Below are 25,891 nucleotides of genomic sequence, written 5' to 3' on the forward strand. Positions count from 1 at the left end.
AAAGGGGTGCAAGGATAAAGCTGGCAACTACAGGCCAGTCAGTTTGACCTCATTGGTAGTGAAACTTCTGGAAATAATAGTTCGGGACAAAATCAATAGTCACTTAGACAAGTGCAGGGTAATTTAGGGAAGCCAGCATGGATTCATTAAGGGAAAATCATGTTTAACTGACTTGCTGGAATTTCTTGAGGTGGTAACAGAGAAGGTTCATAAAAGAAACGCTGTTGATGTGGCGCATAAGGATTTTCGTATGGCATTTCCTCCAGTGTCACATGACAGACTTGTGAGCAAAATTCTAGGTCATGGAATAAAAGGGAAAGCAGGCACTTGGATAAGAAATTGGCTGAGTGACAGGAAACAGAGAGTAGTGATAAATGGTTGTTTTTCAGGTTGGGGGAAGGTCTGCAATGGAGTTCCTCAGGGGCCAGTGTTGGGACCTTTACTCTTCCTGATATATATTAATCATCTAGTCTGTGGTGTTCAGGGCATGATTTCAAAATCTGCAGATGATGCGAAGATTTGAAATGTTGGCAACTGTGATGGGGATAGTCTTGAACTTCAAAAGGACATAGACTTGTTGGTGGATATGGCAGACATGTGGCAGATGAAGTTCAATGCAGAGAAGTGTAAGGTGATTCATTTTGGCAGGAAAGATATAGAGAGACAATATAAAATAAAGGGAGAGCCTCTAAAGGGGGTGCTGGAACAGGGGGATCTCAGTGTATACGTACATAGGTCACTGAAGATGGCAGGGCATGTTGAGAGAGTAGTTAATAAAGCATATAGTATCTTACTCACTTAGACAAGTGCAGGGTAATTGAGGACTCAAAACGTCAACTGTGCTCTTCTCCGCCGATGCTGCCAGACCTGCTAAGTTTTTCCAGGTATTTCTGTTTCTGTTTTTGTTTTGGATTTCCAGCATCTGCAGTTCTTTGCTTTTAGTATCTTAGGCTTTATTAATAGAGGCATTAAGTACAAGAGTAAGGAGGTCATGTTGAACTTCTATCAGATAATAGTTAGGCCTCATCTGGAGTCCTGCATCCAGTTCTGGGCACCGTACTTGAGGAAGGGTGTGAAGGCATAGGACAGAGTACAGAAGAGATTCACAAGAATGATTCCAGGGATCAAGAACCATAGCTATGAGGATGGATTGGAGAGGTTGGGAATCCTTGGAGAAAAGAAGTCTGGGAGAAGACTTGATGGAGGTTTTCAAGATCCTGAGGGGTATGGGCAGGGTAAATAGTGAGAAACTGTTCCCACTCAAGAAAACATCAAGAACTAGAGGGCACGGATTCAAAATAATTGGCAAAAAGAGTAAATGTGATGTGAGGAAAAGTTTTTTCACCCAGAGGGTGGTTGGAATCTGGAACACTTCCTGAAAGGGTGGTGGAGGCAGGTTCAATCGAGGTATTCAAAAGGGAATTCGATTGCCACCTGAAAAGAGAGAATGTGCAAGGTTCCAGGGATAAGGTAGGGGAATGGGACTTGGTAGAGTGCTCTTTCAAAGAGACAGTGAAACTCAATGGGCTGAATGGCCTCCTTCTGCAGTGTAGATAATGTGATACTGTGAAGGTGAGAAAATGCCTTGGAGCCTATTTACAAGATTGCTGATAGTCATTTCTTTCTCTGGAGCTTAAATTTTGGTAAATTTTATGCCGTCCCCACACACTGATTTTAACCCAATGCACTCACTGAGAATTGGGTGGGTACAGGTTGGATGCCTGATTTACATCCTTCCTTATCTTACATTCCATTTAAATCAATGGAACGTAAAATCAGGTGGCTTTCCCAAACTTTCTCATTGCCGATGGTCGTGTTAAGCTTGAATCTATAAAATAACTATGCCATGCTCCTGGGATTTGGCGGGCATCTCCTCCAGTCTTTGTGTCTTGCTGCTGAAGTCACTCACTAATGGACAGTCAGTTTTCTGTACTGCAGAGTGTCACAGAAAGTGCCCTAGTAACAATATGTAATATTCTGCATTAAAGAATAGTTAAGTTCTGCATATATGCGAGCACACCTGGAATATCCTCCAGGTAACTCTTAAATGATGAAACATGGCTTTTAATACTTTTTTCAGTTCACTTTTTCTTTACAGTTCCTTTAGATCAACGCTGCTGTGAAGTGACACTGCAACAGCAATAAACAAAATAACTTCACAGAGAAAAAAAATGAAAAGAAAGCAAGACTCTAATTTTAGAGCACATATGAATTCTGAAAATGTTAAACCATACTACGGATATAGCATAAAAATGTATTTGAGGTTGGGAAAAGGTTAATGAGATCATTTTCTAAATTTGTTAATATAAAGATAAAGGAATCAATTTTTTTGGCTCCCTCTCTATCCCCAAAGTGTACTGCACCTGTCTAGGCTTGATGTCTAATTCATAACATGGCCTAGTGACAGCCCTAACCTCCTGGGGAGCAGCAGCTAAGAGACACAAGTGCCAAAGATTTGCTGGGTCACATAGTAAGAAATTTGTCACTTACCTTTTAAACTCATTTGGTTGTCTTGCAGAACCTGGTGCAAGCCCACCTGGGCATGGGTACCTCATCCATATACTGCAGTTTCAGCTCTGCCCCCCGCCCCTGCCCCAGCCCCCAAATTGCACCAGAAAACCTGGAACAACATAAAGGGGGCAAAGGCCCAGGTAACAGGCTATTTTCTTGACCTCTGCTGTCAGGGATTTCCCAGGGGCAAAGGTCAGGAAAATCAGCATCATTGTATTTGAAGAAATAACCTAAAGTTAATTATTAAATAATATTTGTGGCTGTGACATTTAGATTCAATTATTACAAAAGTAAATAACAAGGTTTGTGGAATAAGTTTGTCAGTGTGAGACTACTTCAAATCCCTGTACAATTATTTTGAAAGCTTGAAATCGTAGTTAAAGTTTAATGTATCAGCATTCAGAAAGGGAACAGGACCACAAAAGTCAAAAGTAAATTAGTTGGTAAGCAGACAGAAAGGAGAAAATAACACTGCACTAACCTTGCATTTGATAGGAATATGCTGTTTGGCCAGGCTGGGGTGCAGCAAATCCTGGGCTGTAACTAAGGCATCCAGTCTGCAGTGCAGATTGTGCTTGCGGAAGTCCCCCTTCAGTCTTGATTCCTGAAAACAGCACACCCAAATTGGTTGAAACATTACATTTTCTAACGTCGTTCCTTGAAATGAAACTTTCATCCCTTTGCTTTACAGTAGACAACTGACTAAACAAATTAATTTAATAAAACCTCAGAGAAGTGCCTTACCATAAGTAGGTAATCCATAGTGCTGGCCTGTTTGAGAATATGCTGCATAGACCGCTGGCTGCTGCATTCCTGAATACTGGGTTTGTCCAGAATAAGCTGTCATTGACTGCACTGCTGGTGTGGAAAGAATGTGTGGGTATGGCCTATGGAGAAGAGAAAGCTATGTCAAGCTGCCCACTACAAAGAGAGTAGAGACAAACTTATACCACTTCACAGTGCCAAACAGTGACATCCAGATTTTTTTTCTCTGGGACATTTCTACTGTATTACTTGGTGATGTCAGTTATTTGGGAAAAATCACTGCCAATTTTATTGCTCCAGATGTAAAAAAATAAAACATTGTCTTGTGTGACACCATAATCAGGAATAATATAAATAAAATGCATTTTCTTACACATTTGAGAAATTTCAGTAATGCAATCCAGGTTTATACACAATTTGGTTTCCATGGAAATGTATGTAGGAGTAAATACTTGGAAGGCATTCTCTTTGACTGACTAAAAAGATTTTTTATACTTACTTGGAGGGATAGAGCTGTGGTGAATATTGGTGTATTCCTCTTGGACTATAGCCACTACTTGTTATTACTACAGGAAAAAGAAAAGACAAGTGAAACATTAAATGACAAGCAGAACAAATGAATTTTGGATTTTGTGGCACAAACTCAAGTTAAGCAGGTGTGAGATAACAGAATAAACTTAAACAGCCAGGCATCTGCAGAGATAAATGCATAATGCATGGAAAATAACATTTAGCATGGTTAAAGGAATTGCAACAAACACAGATTAAGATGTCTGCAAAAATGTCGGTTGAAATATAAAATACTTAACTTTATGATGTACCGATTGGGTGTATTAGTCCTACCATATTGTTCCAGTTGTAAGTCAGAAGATATAAGTGGAATATCAGTTTCTGAGGACTGAGTATTGACTTCCAAGAGTCTAAGTTTAAAAGTTTAATAAGTTTTTTAAAAGTTTAAGTTAACTTAATTTTCATACTTATATCCAGTGGAAATTAACCTTTTGAGGGTGGCAATAGGAAACTTTCAAGAAATAAAAGGCTTAATCTTAATTGAGATTTTTGGGGGGGCAGGAGGTGTGCTGAGGCTGGCAGCAGAATGACCCAACAATCCTACCCCTACCCCTGTGCTATTACCACAGCATGAAGCCAGGGAGATTTTAACCATGAGGTCTCAATTACATGATGCACACAGAAATGCACCCTAAGTCTGAAGGGAATCACTACATGGTAGGTCGGTGGGATTGGGATTTTGTGTGGCAAGCGGTTGCCGCCAAGGACCTGTATGAATGTTCTCAGGGTCAGGATCTGTTCCCCACAGGGAAGAGGAGGAAAGCCCAGGGCAGTGAGGTTCAAAGTTTGCTCATGTGCCCCAGTGGAGCACTCCTGCTCCGCCCCTCCCCACACGGAAACGAAGTGGAATTGGTTATCATCATCATGTCGGGGTCTGAATTCTGAAATTGAATACCAATATTTACATATCAATGAGCCCTTTTGATGCTGAATATTGGCTCCACAGTTTCATAAATTCACCAATATTACTTCTTCCATCTGTGGGTAATATTTTGATTGTGGATTCTGATAAATTTTGTTTGGTTACTTAAGTTTTGAATGCTTAGTTGCAAACTTAATTTATAAAAATTAAACCATATGTGTTTCAAGGTTAGGTTTCCCCTTTGAATAATTTGAGGATTGCATAACTTAGAAAAATGACCCAGAAAATGTTTAAACTATCTCTGACCAATTAAATGATAGTGAACCAGGTCAGTAATGTTCCTGGCTGGATAGATTGAAGAGCTGTGGTATTTATAATGCTGTACAGTAATAACAAATGACTGCTAAAGTAGATCCATATGAGCCCAGCTGTAAACGTTCTCCATTTGTTCTTTTTTTAATTTAGATAAGGTAAGAACTCACAGGAATGGAATGAACTATTCCACTGGTGGTTTTTCTCTCCATTCCTTGTATTTTTTTGTATATATAGAAGTAAAAACATATATTTGGTTCAAACATATTGTCAATTTTTATTTTCAGCTCAGCTTCTGACTGAACGGGAAACTCTTGGCATTTCCTAGTTCAAGATTCATGACAGAAATTGTAAATGTTTCATTCCACACACATGAAAAAAGGAAATATAAACATCAAATGTTTCATTTCCTTTGTAGGAATAAGGAAGTTCACCTAATTAATCCACAAAATTAAAAGTTAATGACATATGGGAAACATCAGTATTGGCATCAAAGGGCATCTTTCTATATCCTTCTATATTTGAAAAGATAGTTTTCTCTTGATCTGCTTGGTGCTAAACGAATGCAAGATAATAGGGTAGAGTTTCTGCTAGATTGCGATGATATTTCCAGCATAATTCACCTGAAATAGGCCAAAGCAATGCAAAAGATCAAGAAATTTCAAGTGCAATTTGAGTTTCCGTGATCTTTAGTGCCAGTTTTAAAAGCATCATATTAGAAGGCGGCCCCACCCACAAAATTGGCCATTGATCCAGGTAGCATTATGACAAGCTTCCGCTAAGGGGCTCTTAAAATTAAGTTTTTTTTAAAGACCCAATTCCTAAATTTAAAAAAGTATTTTCAGTTATTTAAAATTGGGTTACTTACAGGTAGTTGACTAAACGCTCTGATTAAAAATTGCATATATTTTTGCGATTAACCCATTTCCAGCTATGTACATAAAACTGCAACAATTACCACTTTTAAGTATATCAAAGAACGTGAAGTACTGGTCGATTGTACCGGTACATGGAATATTTTATGTTCAGTGAAAAGCAAATAAGTTAGGAAGCAGTTTGCGTCCTGATTGTACCTAAAGCAGAAACTCTGTCCCAACATATGTGACTATACCACCAAAACCTTGAAGTTTAGTAGACACACACACATTACACACACACGCGCACGCATGCATGCGCACGCACATCCCTGCCAATTCCTCACAGCATTCACTACGCTGTACATGTCATTCAGTCATAATCCCACAGATGGCAGCCAAGCACAGACGCCAAATGTCTCAGCCCGTAGTTCCTCTTATATTGAGCAAGATCACTAATACTTCTATATAAGGTCATTGAAATAAAAAAAAGCAGCATATTCCTCCGGGAAGCTTACAGGGTTATGTTGTCATTACCACTTCCTAATTAATAATAATGTGAAGAAAGGTACATCTTGTGTAGAAATTATACAGACTAACAAATACAGAGCAAACTAACTCTAGCACGTAACAATTACATAATACAGATGACTTTTTTCTTATAATTAGTATTTTTTGTTCTGTTAATGGACTTTAATGCCACTGGCAAGATCAGCATTTGTTACCCATCTCTGATGGCTCTTGAGAAGATGGTGCTGAGCCACCTTCTTGAACTGCTGTAGGCACACCCACAGTGTTGTTAAGGAGGGAGTTCCAGGACTTTGATTCAGTGACAATGAAGGAACGGTGATATAGGTCAATGTCAGGATGGTGTGTGGCTTGGAGGGAAACTTGCAAGATGATGGTGTTCCAATGCATCTGCAGCCCTTGTCTTCCAGGCGGTAGAGGTCATGGATTTGGAAGGTGCTGTAGAAGGAGGCTTGGTGAGTTGCTGCAGTGCATCTTGCAGATGGTACACACTGCTGTCATTGTGCTTCAGTGGTGGAGGGAGTGAATGGCTAAGGTGCTGGACAGGGTGCCGATCAAACAGGCTGCTTTATCCATAGTGTCGAGCTTCTTGAGTGTCCTTGGAGCTCAACTCATCAAGGCAATTTGAGAGTAGCCCATCACACTCTTGATTTATGCCCTCCAGAGTCAGTGGGTGAGTTACTTGCTGCAGAATTCCCAGCCTCTGACCTACTCTTGTAACCACAGTATTTATATGGTCCAGTTACACCTCTGGCCAACAGTAAATCCCAGGATGTTAAGGGTGGGGGATGTAGCTAATTTATTGCTATTGAACGTCAAGGGAAGATGGTTAGATTCTCTCTTGCTGGAGATGGTCATTCATGCCACACAAGTACCAGGCAATGTTGCGTGCCACTTATCATCCTAAGCTTGAAAGTTGTCCAGGTCTTGCTGTATATGGGTACAAACTACTTTAGTATCTAAGGAGTATCAAATGGTACTGAACACTGTGCAAACATCAGCAAACATCACCACTTCGGAACCATTCTGGCCTACAACACTGCTATGGTAGATTTACTCAACAACTTTGCCTTGCCAAATGTTGAGATTATTGTTCTGTAACAGGAGATATCTATGGAAGACGTGGGGTTAGGGGAGGGTGGGGTTGTGTGGCTGACATTATCTTCTTTTATAACTTTTTCCATACTTCAAGTGCTCTTTGAATGAAATAGCTCTGCCTGAAATTCCAATTTTCTCATTATATCCCTAGTTTTTGAACCCTTGGACAACACAAATAGTTTGAGAATGTGAATAGAAAGGCTGCCCTTTTTATAGGAACAATCACAACCTCAAAACCTTTCTTTTTATACAGGATCATCAGAATCAGCCCCACCTTCAATGTGACAGGCAGAGGACACTGTAGCGCAATATAACAAGGGCTACAAGTGAATTTGAAAAAGCAGCAAAATAGCACACAAACAAAAACATGCTAATTTTTGTCCTATCATAGATACTTCAAAGTAATGGCATCAAACTAACTGTGTGATCTGGAAAAAGATTGAGGAGGAATCTGCCCAGTGCAAAGAAGGAGATGGCATTTAAGAAAGATTCTAAACCATTAAATTACGCAGTGCGAGGGCGTTTGCCTCTGATGTCTTCTCCATAAGGTCAATAAAGATAGAACGGACACATAAACCATCTTTCTTTCACTGCACCAGTGCACCCCCAAAAAATATTCCACTAAACTTGGTGGGTGTGTGATGGGTACTTTCAGGCTCCAGCACATTCTATCACAGTCCTAGAATATAGGTGAAACACCGGCCTGATTATAATCTACTCAAAACCCATTTACTTGCTTAGAATTAGAATTGGGCCCACACAGTCCAAAATGTTAAAAGACTTGATGCATTTACGGGCAGCGTTCAATCACATGCATTGGAATATTGATACATCCTAAAGGATTTTGCAATCTCATGAGGTCCAGCTGCCACAGTGCCTTGGTCCATGTGATGTGCACACATGTAAACCTCTTTGAATTCTCCTCTGAACTATACTGGGATGTCTTCATTCAAAGCCTTTATAAAGCCAGCTGAAGGCCCTCTCGGGAAGAGCAGAGATCCACTTCCAAAGTGGCTACGGTATTAAAATTCATTATATGCAGAAAAATTGTGATTTTTCACTGCTGGGTTTTCTCCTTTAGTAAAATGGAGCAACCCCATGATGATCTCTGTTCTGCTGTGTCATGGCTGTAATTCTAGCAACATCCAAATTTTGGGCTCTTAGTTAAAGGGTGGCACCATGGTACCAAACAGTAAAGAGGAAACAAGTATCGTTGCAAATAATGATGCTATGAGAAGGAAGTGAATGCTGTTTTAGATCTCAGGCTTCCGCTTTTATTCAAGGTGGCAGAGAGCAATGAAAGTTGGAAATTCCTACTCTGTGCTGATGGAACAGTAGTTAGCGACTGAGCAAAGAGACGCATGAACTAATTCAGGAGGTGCCAAGGGACTTATGGTTGTTCCCTGGCATCTGTCTACAAATAAGCCATAATGCAAAAACTGATTACATCCTCAATTGCTAATTAGAATGGACTATATTAGCACTCTGCATCAAGTACTGTAGGTGGAAAAACATTTTCTTTTAAACAAAACTAGCAAAATTAACCATCTACCTTGACAATGGCTGCCTGCATTTTAAGTGTAATAGTTTTCAAGTAACAGCCCAGGAATTGGCAGTGCCATGTTTCTAGGGGGCAGTTTGCACCCAATGACATTACAGGGAATCTGAGTACAACATTCCCTGACATTTATCTGTATACAACTGACATAGCTGTGCCTTCTCCTAGCACTGAAAAACATAGGCGCAGTGCTCTTCAAGAGCACAATGGAAGCAAAACTCTTTTGTACACATGGGGCAGGGTTTTCCCCTCTTCGGACAGGTGCGGCAGGGAATGGTTGTGAGACAGACCGCCACCTGCAATTGGGATCCAACCTCGATTTCACGCTGTCTGGCCAATTAACATTCAGCCAGCATGAAACACGCAATAAGAGCCTCAGCGCTGCAGTGCTGGGGGCGGGAGGAGTGCGAGCGCTAAAGTCTGTGCGTGCACGGGGTGGCACAGAGATGCCTCAGGGAGCAGAAGAATTTTAAAATGAAAACAAACATTTTACAAATGATATAAACATGTCCCTACATGTGACTCAATCACATGAAGAGGGACATGTTAAAAATGATGTTAAAAATTTTAAATTTTTTTTTAGTAGCCATTGGAAACCTCATCCTGCCCGTGGATGAGGTTTCGTAAAAAATGCAAAGGCCGCCTGGCCTATTCGCTTGCCCGCCAATTAAACGGTTGAGCGGGCAGTCAAAAATACAAATTAATTACTTGTTTAAGGGCCTTGATAGGCCTCTTAATTGTTGGCTGGCACACGGCCGCCTCTGGCATGCGCCCGCCGACTGAAAGATCACAAGAGTGCGCGATGAAGTCAGGAAGCTTGCCCGACCTCATTGTGCAGTATTTCGCTTCCGCTCGGGTTGGACGTGCACCTAATCATGGGACAAAAGATTCTGCCCATGATTCTAGTGCTGATTGATCATATGATTCCAGCCCCATTAGCTGTCAACCATCAAACAATGGAACAGCTCCATTTATTAATGTCCAGAATATTTTACACATAAGATGCTTTACATTAAAAAAAGGAAACATTACAATTTTAAGTATATTGTACAAAAAAGACAAGTCTTTCAAGCTGCTAACTTGTTGGTCCAAAGTCTCAAATACTCCATTTATATTCATAACTTTCTGCCAGAATTAAACCTGAAATTCCATAAACTCCACAATAGGTACAATATAAACTATCCAAAATTACATTGTATCACCATTGAATAAACCTCTGGGATAGTTTCATGACTACTAAAAGCAGGACAGCGACAATTAAGGAATGGAAATATACGACACTGCAGTGCAAATGGGATTATTCTGTTGAGTTTACATTGGACACTAAGGGCAGGATTTTCGGGTTTGGGACGGGACTGTCAGAGTCAGTTGTGGGTCCCGTCCCTGCACTATGTCAGGAACAGTCAGCTGACATTGATTTAGTTTCAGCTGTCATCTTGAGGCACCATTTCAACACTTTTAAAAGAGTCAAACTAAAAAGTGGCATAACTGATGGCCAACCATTGTGGATGGAAACAATTCCACATAATGACCTACGGCCGCAGGTGTGGCCAGGTAGGTGGGAGGAGTGTCCCTCAGAGTTATCCTGGAGTGCTGGCATCCAAATCTGCTGCCAGGAGACCATTTCCAGTAGCTGCTCTGCTGCCTATGCCACAGGAACCCACAAGCTGACTGGAAAATTCCAGTTGGCCTCTGATACATGGCCTTAATTGACCTTTTAATGACCTTAACTAGCTACCCACTGCTCGTCAGCAGGCAGCTGTTCTGCCCTCAACTTGGCCTTCTCAAAAATGGTATGCTTGCCAGCGACGTGAAATTACGCGGCCATCGGCCTCCATTTCAGCCCCATATTGGGGTGAAAATCCTGCTCTAAACTTCAGTACATCAATACTTATAAGCCTTAACAGTGACATTACTGTTAACATTTGCACCAGACTAATCAAGGCTCAAACTGAAGGTTTGGGTGTTGGACTTTAATATTGGGTTAGATCTCCTCCACAAACTGGTAGTCAGTTACATCCTATTTGGATCATTTCCAAACTGCAAATAGTACAGTTTTCTTCCAACCACCTGACAAGACTAAGATAGATGTATAATGTGTACAGACTTTACATTATTAAATCAATCTCAACAGAGGACAACAAGACTGGGCAAGGACACAGAGTTTCTTTATGATTTCATCTGCTATTCGTTCACCATTCTGAAGATTAAAGTGGCACATTATACAACACAGAAATTACTCTCTCCTCATCCATCATATCTGTACTTCAAAGAATACATCAAGGAATATGTTACTTTATTTCTTCATTATATATTAAGAATATTTTAATAATATGTGTATTTGACTGATAACTGCTGTTGCAGAAAGAAATTCCATTGTGCATGTATAATATATTTCCCCAAGTGCACTTAAATTCCCTCGTTTGAAAAGTTGTATTATAGGAATATTATAGGATGTTGTATTATATTAAGAATTCACCCAGCGGTAATTAATTACTAGCTTGTGGAGTCTTTATCTACTTATAGGATTACTCCAGGTGCAATTATAAACAATTCTACATAACTGATGATGTCTGTTAACTGCAGCCATCACAACCACCACCCCAGCCCTGGCCCAACCCCTCTGGTAGCAAACCTTTTAGTTGGCAAATTTGGAATTTAGATTTCGATTATTGCTCCCACGGTGCCCGATTTTAACTCATTCAAAACCCACCGCCTGCACCGAGTTAAAATATCTCACTGGCATAACTTAAACGTTCAAAATTTGCTACATTTGCCACCCATTGTACTGCACTAATATTAGGCCCTTTATATATATAAATTACATTTGAAATGTCTTTTCCTTTGAACCACTGCAGTCCATGTGGTGTAGGTACACCCACAGTATTTTTTTCTGTAGTGATCTAATACCACTGAGTGGCTTGCTAAGCCATCTCAGAGGTCAGTTAAGAGTCAACCACATTGCTGTGTCTGGAGTCATGTGTAAGTCAGACCAGGCAAGGACCGCAGATTTCCTGCTCTGAAGGACATTAGTGAACCAGATGGGTTTTTATGACAACCCGGTAGCTTTATTATTATCATTATTAATTAGACTAGCATTTTACTCCAGATTTATTAATTAATTGAATTTAAATTTCCTCTGTTGCCATGGTGAGAGATGAACGTGCATCACTGGAGCATTAGTACAGATTCCTAGTCCAGTAACATTACTACTATGCTACCAAACCCCTAAAAACATTTTTTTAGTTTACTTGTAGGCTGAGGAACAGGATTGCTCCTCCAGGCCCTACAAACAAACCTTGAGCCTCCTCAACCCAAGGCTTTCTCCTCTTCCCCCTGGCTAGGGCCTGGATTTTTATCTGCAAGCCAGGTATCAGGAGTTGGGAATTTTCCTGACCCTGCGATCCTGTCTCCTATGTTGCATGCCCTATTTTCATGTTGGGGAGATGCACTGCATCGAGGCAAGCCCACCGCCTCCATTGACAGGCCGGATGCAGAAACGGGACCAGAGACAGAGGCATGCTGATGCTGTTGAGGCTTGACTTGGAGGCCTGTCTCTGTGGATGGGGACATTGATGGCTCGAAACAATAATTAAAGCAAAGATCAGTTTTAGGGCACCCCCAACCACGTTTCCTCCTACACTCAGCTCCCCCACTCCTCTCAGTGTTCACTTTTGGCTCGATAATAACATGTTGCAATCCTTTCACACACCCATAGATCTGGCAAAAAGAAAGCCGAAAAAGCCATCGGAAAAAAAAACACTCTCCCCTGGAGAGTCATAAGACTCTCAAAATAATCATACCATTTTAAAACCAATTGAAAAGAATCATCAGCCGTTTGAAGAGGACTTCAAACTGTGAAAGTCAATCGTGTAATGTTTTGTTACATTTTGCATCCAAACCCTACCAGCTCTGGCTATGGGTGCCACAGATACACCTCAGATTGCTGCATTTCTTGGTGAACTATAAAGTAGGAAACACTCTTTCCACCTCCAGGTCACCTCGCTCACCAGATGTAAACCAGGAGGCCTTCCCCATTGTGGGCACCTCCAGGAAAATCACAAGTGATCTGAACTGGCCACCTTTAAAATGTGCTGCAAGGTTGAACAACAGGTGATGGGGTCACCGCCCTTTCCCGTGCAGCTGAAAATAGCTGGAGCCAGGAATGGACGTAGGGCTTCCACATCCGGCCCCACCTCCGTCTCAATCCTGATTGAGACCATGAAAATCCAGCTCTCGGATTCCATTCTTGCAGCACTTATCTTGTGCTAGGGACTGTATCCCTGTTGACAGCTTAATGCCACCTGATTTTAATGGCTGAGCAGCCACACCCTCCCCCCCCGCCCCGCCCCCATCATGGCTTTTTGGCTCTTCTGGCCTGGAAATCAGCAAGTGACACAATAACGAGATCCAACCACGTTGTTGAGTGAACTGAGACAGAAACATGCAGTAGCCTAGTGGATTATGGAACTCACAGTTCATAAGCTGAAATCAACCTTGACAAGTTAGTAAAACTGAATTCAGCAAATTTGTGTTTAGCATACAAAAAGTGACCATATGAAAGCTGCTGGATAGTAAAAAAACACCCAACTAGTTATCTAATGTCCTCTGGGAAGGGGACTTGCCATCCTTACCTTGTCTGGCCATCATCTGGCACCAATTCCATACTATAAGGCTTACTCTAAATGCCCTTACAGAAAGTGGTGATGAGCAATAAATACTCCGTTTTCTTTGTTCACATTCCAAGAACAAATTAAAAAATATTCAAGATAGGCCACAGAGTATAGGAATGGAATCGGGAATAGTTGAGCACTGGGATAAGGATGAAAGACTATCTCTGGTGCCGGAATTAGTATAAATGTAGTTCTACTGCATGCAATTCCACAGAGACAAATGGTCCATAATTCAAGACTAATTGACATTAGCCTGGCATTCTCAGTGAGAGAAGCCACATGAATGAGCGTCATGGGTAATGGAAATTCCATGGTGGTGTAGTAAGAAGTGCTTCTCTGAGGGTGGTTTTAAAGTGCAACATTGGGAGTCGCATTCAGGCAGCATTATAATGCATTATGAAATCCTAATAAAATAAGCACCTGGAATTTCTGTTTAGTTCTCCCTAGAACAGTGGAACACCACCACACCCAACCCATCCCTATTTTTAGCAATTTATGCAGTTTCTTGGAGGTTCTACTAATTACCTGCTTACATTACGCAGAAGACCAGATGAACCCTGTGGTACATTCAGTACCACTCAATTCATTAATTTTTAAAAAACAAAACAGCATTTTCTTTACAAGTTAAAGTTCTGATGAATATTTTACAGTTAAGTTACTGACTCAATACCATGGCGGAGAAATTCAATACAAAAGAGCTTATTTGTCAGGCATAAAATCGGTATCAAACCTCTGATTTTGTGTACTGTTATGGCATGCCTGAAATATACTGGAATAGTCGTGGATGGCAAATTGACTTGGGCAACTTTTAGTTGGCAAGGGTGTCAATTAGGCATCTTAAACACGCAAATTTGTAGGATCCTGAATGCAAAATTCAGATACAAATGGGTGAAGATTGTGATGTGGATGGATGCTCCGTATAGTTACACCAGGCATTGTGCCGCCTAAGCAGCAATCCTTAAAGGTGCAGGCAAGCCAGCACTTATCGGTGCCAGTCCCCAGCCCAGATAAATGGGGAAGCCTGGCGGCAGGAAGGGCATCTGGCTGTAAAACCACCCGCCAAATCCAAAAGAAAAATAGTTGATACGAAGATGATCAACCAGCAATGTGGCAACCCCATGCAACATGGGAGAAGTCAAAAGAGAAAGGAAGGATCCTTAAAGGCAGCAGCTCAAAATAAAAAGGCACAGCAAACAGCAATCATTTTTGTTTCTATTTTTCTGGAGAGCACTGCCTGAGTCCACAGAAAAATTCTGGATGCCACCGGCATGTACAGGTTCCCTCACAGACCCTAGACCTGGTCTGCTAGCATCGGACTCAGCTGACTTACAGCACTCTTTGTTCAACTAGTTGCAGCGGGGTGTCCGTTTGGCACCTGCTGCTTGCCGGCAGCATTTCAGTTGGGCCCAAAGCAGAATATGTCTCAGGCTTCAGGCTGGCGTGGACAGGAGGTGTCACTCTGCCAAATTTGCCCCCGTTTTGGGTGCAAATCAAATTCCTCGAGCAGTATATTAGTCCACTCTAAAGCTACTCTGTACAAGAAAGCAAAAATAGAGGGCTACTCAGCTGCAGCACATAAATCAGAACACTTGACAGTGGACTGTGTTTAAGAGCACATTCTTGGTGGTTTACTGTTTGATAAACATAGTCATGCCTTTCTCTACTGAACAAATATTCTCACAAAGGCAAAATTAAAAATTCTGTCATTAATTTAAAACTCTTCACTCACATTGCTTGAGAATAGTAGTTAAATAGGATTATTTGCAATTTTGAGATATTATGAAATGCTTACAGGCACAGCAGAGCTGAATAAGATGCACTAACTAACATTATTTATGCTGTCTCAACATGAGCTTAACCCAATAATAGCATGATATCGTATAGAAATAAGACATCCATTAACTCCTGATCCAGCATTCAAGGTTCCCTGACAAAACATTTACAACAATTTTCTTCTCTTTTATCCCTTCCTTTCCTTGATGCTGTTGCATGCGTGTTGGTTGCCCTCTGGTACATTGTATAAGTTGTGGTGACTTCTGTGAAGGGAAACACAGATAAGCCCAATCTTGTCCTCACCAATATCCACATGTGTACTTACCAGCAGGAGTCAGTGGTAGTGATCAAGAGTACAAACCCTGATTTTATACTTCACTGCACAGGGGCATTGAGGTCTGTTGAAACATCTTTACATAAGATACTTTGTGTCACCTGAAATCTGGCATAGATCAACAACTGAACCTGAGACCTTCTAGTAAATATGGTTCAGTGCTACACTAGGCATTGTTTTATTTACTATACCCATTAGGTTATTAGGCAAGTTGTATTAACACATTGTTCATGAATAATGTGGATATGGACTCTATCTTAATGGCCAGAATTCCAATCTGGCATTTTCATTTGTAAGAATAGAAAGTAAGAAAATAGAAAATATCACAGAAAATTGAAAAAAATTCTTTTATGTTTAAAGGGTAATCAATTTTCCGGAAATAATGGAAACATAAGAAAGATTATTATTCTGTCTCGTTTCAATACCCTTTGTAATCTGCACATTCTTGTGTACTTCCTTTGAAAGCATGAACAATGCTGTCATAATTCACGTTCTTCCTCTCCTTTTCAAAAGGAAAATCACATTGCCATTTAATCACAGACGTGTACCTTAGATATGAATGCACCAGTGGTAATTGGTTGGAGAAAGTACATTTCACTCTCTAATATCATTAACACTGGTATAATGCAGCGCTACATGTTAATCTATCAGTCAGAGTTCTAGTTTTGTCACCAGTCAATGAGGTTGGGACATTTTTGCCTGCTCTGCAAGTTGAACTATGTGGCCAGTGCCTTACCTGACCCAGTGTAACTGTCAAGTGATCCATCTCCTGTTGTTGTGGCAGTGTCACTGCTGCTCATTGGCTCTGTTTTGACTGCAAGAAGAGACACTACATAGAAGAATAAGTATAAAAAATGATGTAACCCCTAGTTTTTCATTCTGATTTATACACTGTGTTTGGGCAGTCCCAGCTTTGGTTTGCAGCCATATGGTTTATGGTTAGCATGTACCAATGCTGGAACATGGGGCCCTGAGGTCAGCATGAAAAAAAGGCTGCAGTCACATTAACTCATCTTAGAGAGTAGTACTACTTCAAACAGGGGACGATAACAGTTTGTTTTTTGGTGATTAAAGAGTCCTGATATTTAGAAAAATGTTTTGCAGTATATATTGTACATGGAAATGCTCTGTACTCTGATCCAAAATAATTCCCTGGTAATACTGCAGCGAATACATCACAGAAGTTGTTAATACCTTCTTGTGAGCCTGGAGAAGCTAAAGTTCTCTTGACAATGCTAATAAAGAGATGTTGTAATTTTTAATGTTTAAATAAAATGTAAACAATATAGGTTTTACAAAATAAAAGATACCAGGGAGTGATCTCAAGATTGTAATCTAATCTTGAATCTTTGATGACGTTGATAAACCACTTAAGCTCTAATCTTGCAATATAGGATATCCTATGAACCCTTCAATCAGACAGTAACCTTGTAACTCACTCCAAGGTATCCATTATTGTATATGTAAAAATAGAATACACAACAGACAGCGATAGTTCCGCTAAAAATAAATTACTTGTACATTGAGTGAGTGAGGTCATGCAGTGGTTAACTTTTCATAAATCGCTGCCCATCACATATCTATTCTTCAAAGCTTTTATTATTTTGAAAATTGTGTGGTTTGCTTATGTAGCAAACTACCAGCTACTTTATTGTGATGACAACACTCTTCATCTGAACAAATTAAATATGTATGGCATTAGATATAACTGTAAATTGAACTAAAAAGTATTATTTCTCTATGCATGGCAAAGCTGACACACGATGAAAACTTGTAAACCAAACACTGTAAACTAGGTGTGGCAAGAAAACACAACAAGGCAAGTACAATAAGTTAGAAGAAAAAAGAGTTGTGCAACACTCGCATGCAATTTGTAACATCTAGCAAGGAGATAGGGACCAAAGAACTGAGTGATGTGTTGTTACATATTTAAACTGCTTCCCATTCTCATTAAATGCATACAAAAGCATATTCCCACAGAGTCAAAATTTAAGTACTGGGAACCTTTGTTAAAAACTCGATATCAGGAATACCGAGGAAAATGTTTCTTTTGGCCAGTAACCCAATGTGTGGGAGAGTGTAGCTGTGAACCCATATCCTACGATTCTGTGACACCACATTGTTGCTGTGCTTCCTACTCATTGAGAAAAGATCATTTAATCCTCTAATGAATCAAACTGAACAAAGAGGTGTTCAAAAACTAACTAAAACATTAAAATTAGGGAAAATTGTTACACAAATGATATAAATGAAATACACAATTACAGGGTCAAATCTAGTTTATTCCACAAGGGAGCAATGAGCAATAAGCTAGATATTCTACTGTTATCCATCATGGATGGACTGACAAATTATTGCTGGTGGCAAAAATAGTATTTACCTTGTAAAACTGCAATAGTTACATCATGAGTCAATTTAAGGACAGAAATCTGGCTCATTGGGTTTCCAAAATAAGTAAGTTGCCTATCATAAAGTGAGCTCAGGCTTAAATAAATTTAGGTTTCTTACATCTTCTTGTCTGTACTTAAATTTTAATCTTGTAAAATTCCTTTTTATTTCTTCATACTGAAGCAAACTGAAATCTGAAATGGGCAGGAACAGAATTAGAGGCCTGAATTTTACCCTTAGCGGGTGCTCCTGGTCAGTGAGCCCGGGAGTGGTCAGGAAATGGACCGTCGACTGCGATTGGCCCCCAGCTGCGATTTCATACTACCTGGCCAATTGACGGCCAGCCAGTGTGAAATGTGCACTGAAATGCTCTGCCCTGCCGGGGTGGGGGTGGGAAGAGGGCGAGTAATGACATTTCCGTGGGTGCGGGCGAGCGCTGAGAGAAAGCTGGAGACCTGAAAAAGTTAAAATAAAGGTTTTAAAAGCTGAAAAAAAGTGTCCATGCTTCATAACCAATCACCTGAAAATAGAGCTGATAAAAATGCTGTCCACTGAAATCTATTTTTATTTTATTTCATCACAGAAATTTCATCCCGCTCTTGGATGAAGTTTGCTGAAAAATACAAAGGCTGCCTGGCTGACTCAGTCGTCCGCCAACCGTAAGGTTGGAGGGCAACGAAAAATCGGAATCAATTACGCCGGCAATAGGTTTAATTGCCCTCTTAACTGTCGGTGGGTGCGCTTCCGACTTCTGCCCGCACCCGCTGAGCAAAATATTGTGCGGGTGCACGATAATGTCGGGATGCCTGCCCCAATGTCTTATCACGTGATTTTATGCCCAATCAGATCAGGCACGCGCCCGCTTGTGGGAGGTAAAATTCTGCCCAGAACGTGTGATAGCTAAACTCAAAATTCATAACGCATCTTTGACGTTGTTCTCCAAAATTTTTGGGAATCAACAGCTTTCTAGCTAATTTTAATTTCACTTGTTTGTGCCTGGTAAAACCATTTTCCGCTGGAAACCTTTGAGTGGTCATGTCTTGATTAGCATGGATTATGCTAATTGGGATAGCTTGTCAGAAATTGGCACTCATTTCCAACCTTACCTCTTAAAAAAATGAAGTTAGCAATAATAATAAAAAAAGTTCTCATTAGGATAGCTCCCATAAATTTTTTTTAAAACAAAGCAGGAAGTCCAGTTGTGTAGAATCATTCTAATATGGGTGGGGCAGGAAGAAGAGATGGAACTTTTAACCTAACTGACCAACAGAAATGGGACAGGTTTGAGTTAGAAAAATCTGACTGTACTTTTGTCTGGTGATTTTGAAATGGTTTGGAATGTTCTTCCAGATATTTTATGAATAAAGTATATTTTTCAAAAAAAAATCTAAACACTATCTTTCAGCCATAGTACACTGAGGGGCTGGAAAGTTTTGGAAACCCCTCGGGCTGTATGCCTAACAATGAATATGAATAGAAAAGTATTGAAATTGTATTGAGGCACCTCAGAGAGGAATATGCTCTGTGAAGGAAAGTTGAATTCTATTGCACTTTCTGTAATTTTTCAATTTGAGATGTTTTTACCCCAAGGCTTTGTGCCTGACATGGAATGTTTATTGAAAATATCAAAAACATTACAATTGTATAGAGGCACCTAAGAGTGTAACACACAGGCTTGAATTTTTCAGGCAGTGGGTGGGCTTGGCAGGAGCAGGCAGTCGTGGAGCTGATCGCGCCCGCGATTGGCTCTGTGTCGCCATTATACTCGGGTGGGCCAATTAAGGCCCGCCTAGCATACTACGTGAGCTGTGATGCTCAGCGCTACCTGTGCGGGTGGGGAGGGGGGAGGAGGGAGAGTCGGGGCCAACACTCTTTTGTGCATGCGCGCGAACGAGTACTTCAATCTCCTTGAGGCACAGAACTTCCTCAGGAAGAATGAATTGACGTTGAAATAATTAAATGGTTGAAAAATTTATTTAAACATGTCCCCTCATGTGACTGTGTCATATGAGATGGGACATGTGTTTATGAAAGTTTTTTTATTTAAAATTAATAAAAGCTTTAGGAAACCTCATCCCGCTCCTGGGTGAGGGTTCCTAAAAAAACGGGAAGGCTGCCTGGCCATTCTGGCTGCCCGCCAACCTTAAGGTTGGACGGGCAGCATTCGCAATTACCTTAATTAGTTCCTTAATGGCCTTAATAAGTTATTTACATGTCGGCGGGCACGCAGCCGGCTCTGGAGTGCGCTCGCCGAACGCAACATCAGCTCGATGGCGTCGGGATGCACGCCCAACATCATCGTGTGTCACTTTATGCGTCGGTGTGCTGACTGAAAAATCCTGCTGACTCTATGGGGACAAGTTGAGTTTTTAAGGCACTTTCTGTAAGTTTCACGTTGAAATGTTTTGAAATGCACTTCTACAAATTTTATGAATAAAGTATATTTTTGGAAAGAAAAGATTTAAACCCCGCCTGATTTCACGCTCTTGGCAAGCCTGCTAGGTTAAAATAAAGGCTTTTAATTCTGCATTTTAGGTGCCAAATTACCTTGCCACCATTTGTGACAAATTCAAGTCAAACCCTTAGGTGCAGATTTTCATCTTCATCAGATGAGGGAACCTGATGGGGCCACCATCTGACATATAAATCAGTGGAATGAAAATCGGATGGATTTTATAAAAGGAAGCAATTCATTCAGTCAAATTACAGTCCAAAAAAATCTACCTGCATGATGTTGATAAAAAATTGGAAAATAAACATAGCTGTTAATGGCTGTACGTGAAACTAGAGGGCCGATTTTAATTTGGATCGGGAATTGGGGGTGCTGGAGCCAAACCCACAGTAAATAATCTATCCTCTCACTCCACCCCCTTTTCTGGAGCATGATGCCTGGGGGAATTTCAATTCCTGAGCCTCATTTATTTGTCCCAACTCTGACTTCTGCATGATGCTGATGCAGACGATGTTACTGAGTGGGGTTAGTGGTGAAAGGGCTTAAAATCCACTCTTAGACAATTGTTGTCTTAGTCTGCAAGCATGTAACAATGAATAGAATAAGATGTTACATTACCATGCTTTAGTTTAAATTGACCTTGGGAATCACAAAATACTGTCGGCACCAAATATTATTGTTGTGTCGTGATATCAGATGAACAGCACATGGTATGTTTCATGTATTTTTAACAATTCATCTTTCTAATCTGGATTAAAATAGTTTCTAAATAATTTACTGCATCATTGTCCTGAAAGTCAATCTCAAATTCAAATGTTTGTACTAAATTCCCCTTTCCACTGATCTAAGAAGATGTTAGTTAGCTCATTTAAAATAAATAGATCGCTACCTTGCTTAAAATAAAATTAAGCACACTATTTTAGGGAATTTGATATCAGCTCATTAATAATTTGCAAGCAATTCTTCACTGGCTTAAAGGAGGATTTAACATTCCCTTTTCTTCTTCATATTAAAGAGCTATTTACAAGCAAGACTGATAGGGTTTTGCAACTGGCACTGCTACGTTTGTAAAATTGCATTTTATCTCAATAAGGCAAAGCCACTGCTTTACCTTCATTCAATGTACTCTAGTTACAAAGCAATAATGACACAATGACAACATAAGGTCTGTTTTACATTTACAGCTTTCCAGAGAATTTTGATTTCTAACATAATTATTCTTTTTCCTTAAAGTAAGGATCATAATGAATGCACATAAATTTCATGTAATTGGAAATGTGTACTGAACCTTTACATAACTTAGGCTTCCCTTAAGACATGGGAGAAGGCAATGACACAAAATATAGTACAGGTGCTGAACTGGCCAACTCTGCAGAATGCTGCACATTTGAGTTTGACTCCGGCACATAGTATAATGATGTTTGCATTTAATGAAATATGGTTTGAATGTGCAGGATTTAGCTGAATGACTTCAAGTGTGACAAGATGGTTTAAATCCATCCCTTGAACATTTTCATGACAGCAAATGATGTCAGGCAACAGGGATTTCAAACAGTAATGATTGAAATACATTTTTTGTACAGTAATGGATGACGCATATCATTTTGAAGAAGAAAGTCTGAAAATATTTTTTCAATGGTTTTATGTGTATTTTTAAGTCTACTTAGTTTATTCAGTGGATAAGTTCAGATTTCATTAACATTATTATTACATGGTTTGTGGACTCCCCTTATCCAATGATTCATTTTAATTAATGGATTTCTTTTGGCTTCTATCAATCAGAATTAAAAGGGCCATATTTTACAAGAACACAAGAATTAGGACCAGGAGTAGGACATTCGGCCCCTTGAGCCTGCTCTGCCATTTGATAAGATCATGGCTGATCTGATTATGGCCTCGACTCCACTTTTCTGTCTGTGCTCCATAACTCTCGACTTCCTTGTCGATCAAAAATCTATCAAACTTAGCCTTGAATATATTCAATGACCACACTCCACTGCTCTCTGGGGAAGAGAATTCCACAGACCAATGACCCCCTGAGAGAAAATAAAAATCTCATCATCTCCATCATAAATGGGAGACCCATTATTTTTAAACTATGCCTCCTAGTTCTAGACTCCCCTACAAGTGGAAACATCCTCACAGTATCAATCCCATCAAGACACTCAGGATCATGTACGTTTTAAGAAGATGACCTCTCATTCTTCTAAATTCCAAAGGGTATAGGCCTAATCTGCTCAACCTTTTCTCATAATATACCCACTTTATCCCAGTAATCAGTTGAGTGAACTTATTTAAACTACTTCTAATACAATTATATCCTTTCTTGAGTAAGGAGACCAAAACCCATTGCTGTATTCCAGATGCAGTCTAACTAAGGCCCTGTACAACTGTAGCAACATGTCCCTATGTTTATACATGATTTTCTTTTCACATTCCATTTGCCTTCCCAATCATTTGCTGTACCTACTCAGTTAACCTATCTAAATCCCTTTACAGACCCTTTCAGTCCTCTTGACAATCTACTTTCCTACCTATCTTTGTGTTATCAGTAAATTTAGCAACTATACATTCGGTCCCTTCATTCAAGTGATAGATATAGATTGAAAATAGTTGATGTTCCAGCACTGATCCCTATGGCACACCACTAGTAACCGCTTGCCAACTTGAAAATGACCAATTTATCCCTACTCTCTGCTTCCTGTTAGCTAAGCAATCCTCTATTCACGTTAATATGTTACCCCCAACACCATGAGCTCTTATTTTGTGCAGTAACCTTTGATGTAGCACTTCATCAAATGCCTTTTGTAAATCCAAGTATACGACATCTACTGGTTCTCCTTTATCCACATTGCTTGTTACTGCCTCAAAGAATTTGAATAAATTAGTCAAAGATAATTTCCCTTTCACAAAACAATGTTGATTCTGCCTAGTGATTTATGATTTTCTAAAATTCCTATTACTTCCTTAATGATGGATTCCAGCATTTTCCCTATGACAGTTGTTAGCCTGCATTTACTACATTTCCTATTTTCATTTTTCTGCTTTGCTTGCTTTTTTCCTCATAATTGGTTCTATTTTATATCTGTATAGGTAATGGGCATATTACTGAGACTGTAATCATATTACCTTGGCTAAAGAACAGCAACAATAATTTGTAATAATATAGCACCTTTAATGTGGAAAAATATCCTAAGGTGTTTCACAGCAAAATTTGACATCAAACCACATAGCAGATCTCTGAAGGCGGTGGGGCATGTTAGTGGGGTGGTGAAAAAGGCATATGGAATATTTGCCTTTATGAATCAAGGCATAGATTACAAAAGTAGGGAGTCATGTTGGAGTTGTATAGAACTTTGGTGAGGCCACAGCTGGAGTAGTGTGTGCAGTTCTGGTCGCCACATCATAGGAAGGATGTGATTGCACTGGAGGGGTTGCAGAGGAGATTCACTAGGATATTGCCTGGGATGAAATATTTAAGTTATGAAGAGAGGTTGGATAGACTTGGGTTGTTTTCTTTGGAGCAGAGAAGACTGAGGGGCGACCTGATCGAGGTGTACAAGATTATGAGGGGCACGGACAGGGTGGATAGGGAGCAGCTGTTCCCCTTATTTGAAGGGTCAGTCACAAGGAGGCAGAAGTTCAAGGTGAGGGGCAAGAGGTTTAGGGGGATGTGAGGAAAAACTTTTTTACCCAGAGGGTGGAGACGGTCTGGAATGCGCTACCTGGGAGGGTAGCGGAGGCGGGTTGCCTCACATCCTTTAAAAAGTACCTGGATGAGCACTTGGCAGATCATAACATTCAAGGCTACAGGCCAAGTGCTGGTAAATGGGATTAGGTAGGTAGGTCAGGTGTTTCTCACGTGTCAGTGTGGATTCGATGGGCTGAAAGGCCTCTTCTGCACTCTGTGATTCTGAGGGCAGATAAGGAGATAGGGTTTAATGCCTTCAGGTCTTAAAGGAGGAAAGAGAAGTAGAGAGGTGGAGAGCTTTACAGAGAAAATTCAAGAATTTAGAGCTTTGGCAGCTAAAAGTGTGGCTGCCTGTGTAGAGCGATTAAAATTGGAGAGGCTCAAGAGATCAGTTTGGAGGAGCGCAGCTAACTCAGAGGGATATAGAACTGGAGGAGGTTACAGAGGTAGGTTTGGGCAAGGCCATGGATGGATTTGAAAACAATAATAAATTATATGTATACAGTGCCTTTACTGAAATAAATGTCCCAAAGCACTTCAAAGGAGCATTATAAAATGAAGTATGACACTAAGCTGCAAAAGGAGGTATTAGGTAAGATGACCAAAAGCTTGGTCACAAAGGCATGCTTTAAGTAGTCTTTTAAAGGACAAAAGTGTGTTGGAGAGGTGTAGGGAGGGTATTCCAGATGTTTGGGCCTAGAAAACAAAAATGGGAATTTTAAAATTGAGGTGCTATTTAACCTGAAGCTGATGTAGGCCAGTCAGCACAAGGGTGATTGGTGAATGGAATTTGGTGCTAGTTTTTGATGGCATCAACTTAATGGAAGGTGGAGCTGGGAGTGTCAATAAGTTGGAATTGTCAAGTCTAGGCTGGGGTAACAAAGGGGTAAACAAAGCCTACATGATGGTTTTTTAGCAGCAACTGGGCTGAGGCGAGGTGGAATCAGGTGACATTATGGAGGTGAAAATAAATGGTCTTAGTGATCAGGTGGATATGTGGTCAGAAGCTCATCTTGGGGTAAAATATGATACCAACATTGTGTACAGTCTGATTCAGCCTCAGTCAGTTGTCAGGAAAGGGATGGAATCGGTGGGTAAGGAGTGAAGTGATGGAGACCAAAGGCAACAGCTTCAGGCTTCCCAATACTTAACTGGAGAAAATTTCTACTCATCCACTGCTGGATGTCATACAAAATTTAGAGACAATGACAGGGTCGGGGGGGAGAGGTAGGGGTTGAGAGCATGGTGTTGAGGAAGAGATGGGCATGGAAACTAACCCTGTGGTTTTCAGATGTTCCTAAAGGGTAGCATGTAGATGTAAAATAGACCGGGGCAAGGATAGATTCTTGGGGGACAATAGGGGTAACAGTGAAGTGGGAAGAGAAGCCAGTTGTGCTTTTCTTCCTTGATGCCATTGCCCATATTCAGAAATTGATTTGTGGAATAATTATTTGGTGATGAGAGCAGCCTCACTTGAAACAATATGCATGGAAGTCCATAGGCTGTAGGGGGTTGGAAACAT

The 25,891-nt window shown here is 40.4% G+C and overlaps 1 protein-coding gene across 8 annotated transcripts in view; it reads right to left on the reverse strand.

Annotated features, from left to right (window-relative positions):
- Positions 1–25,891, reverse strand: part of eya4 (EYA transcriptional coactivator and phosphatase 4) — a 467,229-nt gene that overhangs the window by 142,293 nt on the left and 299,045 nt on the right. For 7 of the 8 annotated variants that reach the window (XM_041188541.1, XM_041188542.1, XM_041188543.1 and 4 more), the window contains 3 exons: positions 3,776–3,842; positions 3,256–3,398; positions 2,993–3,115 (listed from right to left, as the gene is read on the reverse strand). In XM_041188541.1, the coding sequence (XP_041044475.1) occupies positions 2,993–3,115; positions 3,256–3,398; positions 3,776–3,842 (333 nt within the window). Of the gene's footprint in view, positions 1–2,992; positions 3,116–3,255; positions 3,399–3,775; positions 3,843–16,574; positions 16,668–25,891 lie in introns of all 8 variants that reach the window. The other variant, XM_041188548.1, reaches the window with a different exon arrangement.

Source organism: Carcharodon carcharias, chromosome 5 (genome assembly GCF_017639515.1).
Source record: "Carcharodon carcharias isolate sCarCar2 chromosome 5, sCarCar2.pri, whole genome shotgun sequence".
Taxonomy (NCBI): Eukaryota; Metazoa; Chordata; class Chondrichthyes; order Lamniformes; family Lamnidae; genus Carcharodon; species Carcharodon carcharias.